General features: G+C 46.8%; 1 protein-coding gene across 1 annotated transcript in view; it reads left to right on the plus strand.

Annotated features, from left to right (window-relative positions):
* LOC102388420 (complement receptor type 1-like) overlaps positions 1–9,746 on the plus strand; it is a 15,291-nt gene that overhangs the window by 3,960 nt on the left and 1,585 nt on the right. The window contains exons 7-14 of the mRNA XM_025195546.1: positions 125–316; positions 545–644; positions 971–1,056; positions 2,736–2,930; positions 4,278–4,460; positions 5,927–6,112; positions 6,923–7,105; positions 7,492–7,671. Coding sequence (XP_025051331.1) covers positions 125–316; positions 545–644; positions 971–1,056; positions 2,736–2,930; positions 4,278–4,460; positions 5,927–6,112; positions 6,923–7,105; positions 7,492–7,671 — 1,305 coding nt within the window. The remainder of the gene's footprint in view (positions 1–124; positions 317–544; positions 645–970; positions 1,057–2,735; positions 2,931–4,277; positions 4,461–5,926; positions 6,113–6,922; positions 7,106–7,491; positions 7,672–9,746) is intronic.

Genomic DNA, 9,746 nt, shown 5'->3' on the forward strand with positions numbered 1-9,746 from the left:
AACTGAACAGTTCTTTCCTTGTGGCAGTCTGCCTTATGTACCTGGACCTGCCACCCTCATATTTCACATGCCAACACAATTAGAAATGGTTCTAATTTCTTGTGTGCGTCTCCTTTTTGGCTAGATGGCTGTGGCGACCCACCCAAGTTAAGCTTTGCTAAGCTAAGAAATGAGAGTGAAACTCAGAATGGTTTTCCTGTTGGGAAGTCCGTAAGCTTCGCTTGCCTGCCTGGATATTCTAAAGTCCCGGGACTATCCCACATCATTACATGCCTCCAGAATCGAACGTGGTCAGAAGCACCTGAGTTCTGTAAACGTAGGTTTTTGTCAATGCTACACAAAATGTTTGTTGCTAATCTGGTTGCGTACTTAGTGTGCGACCAGGAAAGCCATGCAACTTGGTGCATTCTCTTCCTTGAATACTTCCTGTTTTGGGGAGGTTTGAAATGTGGGCAGACTCTTGTGATCATTTCATCCATGTTGCACATTTTATACACGTGACGCGGGAGGAGAAAAGCCTCACATGAGCCCTGTTCTTTCCAAGGGAAATCGTGCGCTCACCTAGAAGAACCAGAGAATGGCAGAGTCATTGTCGGAACGGATCTTCTCTTTGGTTCAACAGTGAACTACATATGTGAAGAGGGGTGAGTTTTTAGGCGACTTAGTCTTTGTCTGGAGCTAAGAATCTTGCTGGCCATTAGCAGGGGAAACCTTGAAGTTGTTGTGGTTTGAAACCTACTTTGGGAGCCCACCTGCCTCAAAGAATACCAGTACATTGGACCTCTGCAGGGCTCTGTAGCAGGAGCTGGCTGCTAGGCAAGGCTGAGCTTGTCTGGCCCGGAAAGGATCTTATAACCTAAAGGGAACAGCTCAAAAGTCAGGAGTGCTGCCTGAGGCTCCCATGGCTAGGAGGGAGGTGCGGATTTACTTGACTTGGTGTTGCCTGTTGACTCCTTCTGTCTGCCTCCAGGTACGTGTTGATCGGACAGCCTCAGAGGCAATGTGAGCTTTCTGCTAAGCATGTTGCATGGAGTGGCAATGCTCCCATCTGCCAGAGTAAGTGGGTCATGACTGGAGCTGGTCAGAAATTGTTCCATGAAACATTTTTTTGCCTCTAGAAATTGCCAGTTCACTGAAATGGAATAAATGGTGGCTTGAATCCAGAAGAGTCTCCCCTTCTTCAGGGTGGAATCTCTTGGGTGGGAGGGGAGGGGAGGGTTGGCAGTTTTATGATGATGATGATGATGATGATGATTTTTTTTTTGCAAAACCATATAAAATGTCTTGGTTGAATTCTTTACACAGGTTGCAAAATCTTTGTTTGGGCTGGAAAACATGTTTTTCATCCAGCCCTGGTCACATCTCCCTGTCTGGGTATGATATGGCCCCATGCCTTCCTGAACTGAAGGTCCCACAAATGATAGTAAGCAGAGAGACATGAATTGTCATTTTCACTCAAGCTAGGTAATGAGACCCACACAGATGAATTTCCCTCTGGAAGGTCACTTGGTGTGTCCACATTAGAGCCAGGGATTGTACCCACATCGCCCAGGCCCTGGGACCCGGTGTTAAAATGAGGACTGTCCTCTGGAGTTGGGACAGCAGGGAGTAGTGCCAGATTCTTGGCAGCTGGAATTTGTTCTTTCTTTTAAGAATAAGTAACATTAAAAGGTGGAGGAAAAATGAACCACCAGGATGGCGACTGCCTGTTGTAGATTTTTATTTCATTTGGGGCAAATCCCAACTGAGGAGAAATGCACAGGACTTCACACAGCTGAAGCTATTACATCTTTACTACCATGCGGTCGAGATTGCATTGGCGCCTGTGGCATGGCGACAATGGAAAGTTGCCACAGCCCCTGGGCACCTGGTCCCATCGCTATGCTGCTGTTATCCCTGTGCTGATTGATATATTCATAAGGATGACATTCATTAACATTGGTCTAGAGTCTCTGGTTGGGTGTCTGATGAACTTTTATCCTCTGCCTAGGGCAGGAATGTGCTCTGTATTTCTCTCTCTCTCATCTTTTCTAATAGTCTAACCTCATGAGACATTTTCCCTTTTCCCAGGGTGTCCCATATTTTTGCATGTATCTTAGGGAAGGGGACGTGATTCCTTCCACGTTTTGAACGCTATATAATATAGTCTAGCAGCTAAGAAGGAGGATATCTTTCATTCTATCTTTCATTAAAGAAGCAGCCTTACATTCAACACACAGAAAACTTCTTTTACTGTGCATTCAGTCTGCACATCAGCAGATCTGAAGGGATATTGCTAGCCACCACTATATTTGTTATTCTGGTCACTTCCCACCCCGGCTTGTGGATTTTCAAGTCGCGTAACAGCTTTGTCTAATATATTCCTCATGAACACGGAGCTAATTGCTGTATTATCCTTGCAGTTTGTCCATCATTTCAGGATGCACAAAGGCAATTGTGGTTTGTTTGTTCTTGTTTTTTTCCTTAGAGTGCACAGGGGTAAAACAAATAGACTTTAAAGAGTATGTTGGAGAGAAAAGGTTGTTGTAGTCCATTTTACTCTTAAGACCGTCTCATCTTGCTGATATATGTGTCATTAGTGAGCAAGAAACTATGGGGCTGTTTACTCAGGGGCAGTATTGTGCGGTCTAGATCAGTCCATGTGTTTCAAAGCTAGGACGTGCATCAGACTTGTCTAGTGAAAACGCTTTGATGCTAGCGTTGATTTCTGGAATTCTCCTTCTGTGTCTGTCCAGTTATTCTGTGTCCTCCACCTCCATCCATCCTCCATGGGAAGCACAACCGCCACCTCAAGGAAGAATTCTCGTATGGGTCGTCCGTGACTTACACATGCAGCGGAGGTTATCAGCTCATTGGAGAGGACTTTATTTACTGCACCACCAAGGATGGGCAAACTGGAGTGTGGAACGGGCCTCCCCCGCAGTGCACAGGTAGGGGTGTGCGTCTGTCTGCAATCCAGCCCTTCCTGTTGTTTGCCATACTGAAAGGCCAGGCTTTGACAAACCAGCATATAGGAGAGTTGCATTGTTTTTGCTTCTCATTCCAACTCAGACCTTTTGAAGAATTTCCCATGGTTTATGGCAGACGGACTGAGCAGCACTGGGGCAGAAGATATAGATTATGAGGGGGGACCATGCATTTGATGCACCCACAAAGGCATCTCTGCAGGGCTGGGAGAGGGGTGTGTGACGTGGCCATTAAAGGTGGTGCTGACCCACAAGGGGATGGGCCTGTGAGCAGTTTGATAGTGCTCCTCTGCCCACGCGTGTCAGGGATCCTGTTCCAAACCAAGTGAATTCACAGAAGAAAAAAATTTCCCTGTGGATACAGCATTCAGGTAGATCCAGGGGTTCTCTCCATGTACTTGTCCAAAACTAAACCGGGCTGGACCTTTCCTGCTTGTTCATCTGCTCAGACTGACTGACATTGCTTGCTTGTTTGCACAGAAGAAGAATGGTCCCAAAGGTCAGGGATGTACCTTGCTGTGGCTGTGTTGCACAGGTCTCCCATTTTTGCAGGATTCCCTTTCCCTGCTGCTTGCTGTGATCCTTGTGTTTTTCCACGACATAGCGAGAGGCCATGATTTCTCATACACGCACCTCTCTGCTCTGCAGAGAACTGGAGTAAATGGGTTCCTCCCTTCCTCCCCACTCGGGGTTTGTTGCTCTTTCCTTACAGCTGAGAGCAGGGCACTTTCACTTTCCTCTGCTCAAATTCCCAGCGTCTCTCGTTGACGTTTGCTGGTCCTTCGGCTTCTTCTGTTGAATCCTGCCGTTCATCTGGCCATCTCATGAACTCCCAACAAACTTCCCTGGAATTAGACATGTTCTTGTCTGCCTGCTGCAGGTCTAATAATTATCAAACTGGATTCGTTTTTGGCTGTGAAAGCTACTGGTCCTGCACTTCTGAGCTGGGATTGGGTGGGGTGAACGTGCTGTAAATGAGAAGCAGTTTGAAAAATTAACATGTGTCACTGTCTTGTGCCATGTGGCCACTAGAAAATACACTTTGGCACCCAGTATAAATCGGGGGGCAGAAGGGACAGGGGACAGATCTGCTTGTTTCCAGCTGCGGGTAACTCTAAGGTCTGCCTTGATCATAGACCATGAGCAAGAGAAACTGCTAAAAATACTTACCTGAAAAGTGTACATCTGCTACAGGTGTTGGGTTTTATGTGTTTGCTGCATGGTTTGCTGGCGGACGTTCTGGGGGTGCTTTGTTTGAGGCTTGCTTTCTACTGAGGCTTCTGTCCGTGTATTATTTCCCTTTCCCTGTAGAGGTGCAGTGCCTCCCTGCTCCAACCATCACCAATGGGAAGCACAACGGCCAGGCCATGGAAGCGTTCACCAGCGGGATGTCTGTCCGCTACCGGTGTGACCCTGGCTACTCTCTGATCGGGGAAGCACAGCTTCATTGTACAGCATCTGGAGCCTGGAGCCACCCTGCCCCTCAATGCAAAGGTATGTTTGGGTGCTCTCAGCTTCTTCATTCTTCCTTCAGGCTTGAGGCTGGTCCATGATATGGTGTATTCTACACAGAGGGGTAGTGAGAGCAAAAGGACTTGTAGATGCAGCGGTATTCAAATGCACCCCTGAGGATGAGCCCTCCTGTGACTGCGGGAGGTGGCACCTTCATAGTGGCAGAGGCAGGGCCGGTTCCTACAGTGGACCAATGCACTCACATCCTTGGGGTTGCAGTCCCAGGGTGCAAATGGATCAAAGTTATGGGAAGAGGAGTGGGGTGGGAAATGTTTATGGAGAGTGTGTGAAAGGCTCTGAAGGTAATGGATGTCCAGGCAGACCTATCTCCCCAGCATGTCTCAGTTAAATGTGTGCACAGTTCTTGCATGGTATCCAGGCTGTAGTTATATTGGTCTAGAGGAAAAAGAAATCAAACCTCATGGCAGAGGTGATGTCTTTTATTAGACCAATTAGATACTGGCAAAAAATTCTTATTTGCCAGCGAAATTTTCTTGCAAGTATCTAGTTGGCCTAATAAAAGATATCACCTCTGCCACGAGTTTTGATTCCCTTTCCAGTCCTTGCATGGACACTTTTCTTCCTTCTCCTCCTCCTCTGTTCTTAATCCCAGTGGGGCCATCCATTCCTGGCCGCCTTCTCCACGAGCAGTAAAAAGAATGAAGTTGCTGCTGGAAACATAGAAAGAATATCTAAAAAATGTGGGCAAAATCTATGCAAGTCTTCCTTTTTTTTTTCCTTGTTCACATTTAGGTTTAGAGTCTCTAATATTGGATGGGGAGAAGAACAGGGGGAGTGAGGGAGCAGCATGCTGTGGTTAAGGAGTTGCTGGGGCAGAGAGACATCAAGGTGGGGGCTGCGTCATTCCTGTAATGATTTGATTCAGATGGCCGTATGCCTTTTCCCGTGGTTGGGATTTTTATGTTAGGAATTTCCTGCAATTTTCCCCCTGCCCTTTCTCACTGTTGACACATCCCTTACCTCTCTCCATCACCAAAGGAACCGTAGTAGGCAGATCTCAATCTCCTCCTCCACTGGAACAGCTGTTGCTTACAGCTTTGAACTGCACTACTGCTTTACCATTCATTGTATGATGTCTGGGACTTGGTGGTACCCTGTTCCTTGATGCAAAGTTGTATTTTTCTGCTCATTGCTATTTCTCTTGTGGGGGAAGTTTCTGGGTGTGTTACACCACAGAATTTGACTGAGAACCTCAAGGTAAGCCTCCTGCCCAACGCACGTCACAGCTGGAGCCGAGACTTTTAGAGTCCTCCTGAGTGCAGCTGCATTGTGTGGGTGGTGCAGGATTCGTTAGACTGCAACAAGAGGTAGTGATGTGGAAATGTGTATGGGAATGAAGCTAGAAGCTGGGTAAAGGGTATGGCTCTGTGGACAAGCTCCTGACTGTGCCACACACTTTGACAGCTACAGGTTTCCTTATGCTTTAGTTTCAGCTATCGGCTGTGTAGCCCCCGTGGTTCAGAACGGAAGAGTAGCTGTAAGAAAGCTCAGCTACAGACCTGGAGACACCGTGACTGTGGAGTGTGATCCTGGTTACATCTTGAAGGGCACCCATGTATCCCAGTGCCAAGCTGGGGGCACGTGGGACCCTCCAGTCCCCAGCTGTGCAACCAGTAAGTGAGCTGAAGTTGGCTGCCCGGTCAGCTGAGATCCCATTGTTGCAAGTATGTGGGGACTGGAAAAGCCCCCACCCCAAGACCAGCTTTAAATGCTGAAGAAGGAAATATTGAGATTTGCCAGCCTGTGAAGTTTCCCCAACCTCTGTTCTCATCTTTGGCTTCTTGAGAAGTGAAAATTTCAGAAGAGCCCTGATGAATTGTGGCCCAGCCCATCTTGTGCATGGGTTTAATGTCACTCCCAACCTGGGGCTCACCTGGGGAAACCCAAAGTACAGGAATGACTGTACAGCTTGCATGAGCCAGTGAGGCTTTTCCTGGTGGACAGTTGTAAAAAATACTGCCCTTGCTTGCAAGTGATCCCTGACCAAGAAACGCCTGCCTCCTTAGCGCACTGATCTCTGATAGGTGACCCCCTGTCCCCCACCCTGAAATGCAAAGCTCTGTGGGAATTGGGTTGGAGGTTTGACCCGAGCCCTGAGGTCTCTTGAGAGCTCTGTACCTATAATGTGGTCATCAAAGGGGAGATGAACCCATGCACACTTTCCAGCACCCCATACTGAGCTCTGGAGAATACTTGGTCTGCTCAGTGGACCCGTTTTACCCTGCTTCTTTTCAGTCGGAGTTGTAAGCCTCTTGAGGTTTGGGGGTTTTTGTTTTTTTCCTTTCTTTTTAAGGGATACACTGCAATCAGAGCCTCAGCTTCCTTGCTTAAGTCTAGTTAGGGGCTGGCCACACAGGCTGCAGTAATTGTGCCTATACATGGCTGTTACTGAATTATTTGCTTCTCCTCTCCCCTCTTTTCAGCAATACAGTGTCTTCCACCTCCAGCCATAGCCAATGGGAAGCACAGCGCCAAGCCCACAGGCACCTTTAACTCAGGAACGTCTGTTCTGTACACCTGTAAACCTGGTTACGCCCTGGTTGGAGTGGCGTCCACTTATTGTACCGTGTCCGGATCCTGGAGCCGCCCCCTCCCTCGATGTACAGGTGTGTATGTGCTCTTTTCGCTAACTAATGCCCACTGAGCCTCTGGGTGGGTTGGACACACAACAGGGAAGAGAACCTGAGACTAGCCACCAGCTGCATGACTGTAAAGATTCAACTCCCAGTGAGACGTGCAAGGGTGGAGGTCCCTCCCGGGAAGGGGCGCTCCACCTGCCTCCAGGAAACCACCTCCCTTATCCCCCAGTGCAGCTGGACGATGCAGGTGCTGCAGCCATCTGTAAAGGTGGCAAGAAGGTGCAATAGTGTAGAAATGCATTTGAAGTATGAATGGGTATGAAGTGACCAGCTCCAAGAAGAAGAATTCATGGGGAAACTTCAAGGAGAGTCTTTTAGATTCTCTTAAGACTGCTTTACACTTTTGCTTTCAGCTGTTAGCTGCGAAAGTCCAGAAATTGAGAATGGAGGAGTAATAGAGTTCCAGCCTGTTTACAGACCCGGAGACATTGTTGAAGTGGGCTGTGATGATGGTTACATCCCTACCAGCACCCAGAAGTCTCAGTGCCAATTTGGGGGCAGATGGGACCCTCCAGTCCCCGGCTGTGAAAGTGGTAGGTGTGCCTGCATCTCTTGACAGCCAAGTCCTGTTCTCGTCCCCTGCGAATGACACGGCAGGAACACCTCGGTTGCTTACAAGAGCACCGAGAGGTGGGGTTTCAGTGCTAAGCTGCTTGGGCTCTTTTAGTGCTGTGCAATGCTACACTCTCTGCCCAGACCACTCTAAATTTCCCCCTTAAAAGCCCAACTCTGAGCAAGGCATTGTAGGAGCTGTAACCACAAAATTTCCTCTTTCCGCTAAAAGCGGACAAATTGCGAGTAACCAGCCTGATCTTTAAAATGGATCGGGATCGGATGATGTAAGTGTCCAGGTGACCTGGGGCCATGTTATCCCCATGACAATAAATTACATACCTGACCCCGTGGCTGCTGTTAACTATAAGTAGGTGGTTAAGAAGGGCCCTCGTTGGTATAATGGCCGGTTATACGAAACTGAGAAAGAGGAATGTTCTCCTCACCCTGAAGGGTAAATTAATGGTAGGAGAAATGGGTATATTGACCAAGGAAATATTGTGGCAATGTCCTTTTCCTTTTCTGGAAATAGACCGTGATGGATAACTGACCAACACTGAATATTACATTGAGCAATAGATCCAACTTGAAAAAATAGACTACGTACAGAATAACACAACCTCTTAACTGGGGTAACTTTAGCTAACACTGTCTCATAAGATCGGAAGCTGGAGTTGCCTGTTAGGGGGAAATTAAAGAATCCCTTTACTTCCTGATGAATTACTGATTAATATAAGTGCTGTGATTAGTATAACATCTATAAATCCACGGGTGGTGGGAAAGAAGGGAGAAGAAACTATATAGGGGTCTATAAACAGCTTTTATTTGAAAATATGCACCCAAAATTAAAGCAAAAGTTGTATTGTTTAGGTCACCTGTATCTCTGTAGTGCAAGAGGCAGTGGAAAAAGCTCGGGGACTAGGATGAGATGGAAATAAAACTGGGGGGAAAGGAGAAGGAAAAGTTTGCAGTAGCCACTAACAAAAGCAGTAAACCCCTAAACTGTATTCCAGCCTTCAAGGCCTAAAGGACCCAGTCATGACAAGAAGCTTATAAAATGGCTCAAGAAGGTTGCAACAGCTGGCCTTACTAGAAACTATGTTTTCTCTTGGGGAAGTATGAGAATATTATCAGGGGTCGACCACAGAAAAAAGCTACTTAAAGATTGGGTGTCAAGGGTAGAGCAAGCTCAGCTCCCTGGTCCAGCTTCAAACGCTGCGTAAAAACGTTGTTCAGTAAATTTAGCGCGGTCTGCAGAAATGGCTGGAGCTGTACATGCATGAAAAAATGACACCCCGAGGCAAACATTCGTATTTATTTTTCTGATCCCAAATAGGTAGTTTCTGCCTTAGCTTACTGGATAGGAGAGTGGGCAAAGAGGAAGCTTCCCCATGCAGCTCATTAGTCACTATGGATGATGTGCAGCTATTTTAAAGCCTTTACAATCCCAAACAGAAAAAAAAAACTTTTATAAAAACAGTAAAAGCACTTGAAAAGCCCAGAGTCATCACACTGGAATTACAGCACAGATTAAGAAACCACATCAGCTTCTCTGAAAGGGGAAGGATGGAAATTAAGTGTTGAAATGGTTATAGCAACTAGCCAGAGAGAAATCCAGCATTTAGCAGGGATAGCTAGATTTAAAGGAATTAAAAGCTTGTCGCAAGAAAGGTGTTGTGTCTGAGGTCAAAGGTGGTGACAAGTAGGTAGAAAAATCTTGTAAAGAAATGTATCCTTTTCTCAAACCTGAAAACCACTGGGTTTGGGCTGTCTCGGCTAAACGAAGAGAAGAAATTTGGGAATTAAGGTCACCTGTGACAAATGAACTCAAACAGCTTAGGGGCGAGATTGCAAAGATATTCCATGAGATGTTCAAGGGTGTTTAGACTGTGTTGCTGTAAATGCTAAAAATGGGGAGAAATGACCAATTCTAAGGCAACATTTTGTGGGATCTTGGTAATGAAATGGATCATCCAGGACTCTACCCGCTATCCCAAGCAGCTATAGGCATCTTTTGGTGAATAAAACCACTATTACTAAATGGATAGAGACTTTC

The sequence above is a fragment of the Alligator sinensis genome, unplaced genomic scaffold (assembly GCF_000455745.1).
Source record: "Alligator sinensis unplaced genomic scaffold, ASM45574v1 scaffold2111_1, whole genome shotgun sequence".
In the NCBI taxonomy this organism is placed as follows: domain Eukaryota; kingdom Metazoa; phylum Chordata; order Crocodylia; family Alligatoridae; genus Alligator; species Alligator sinensis.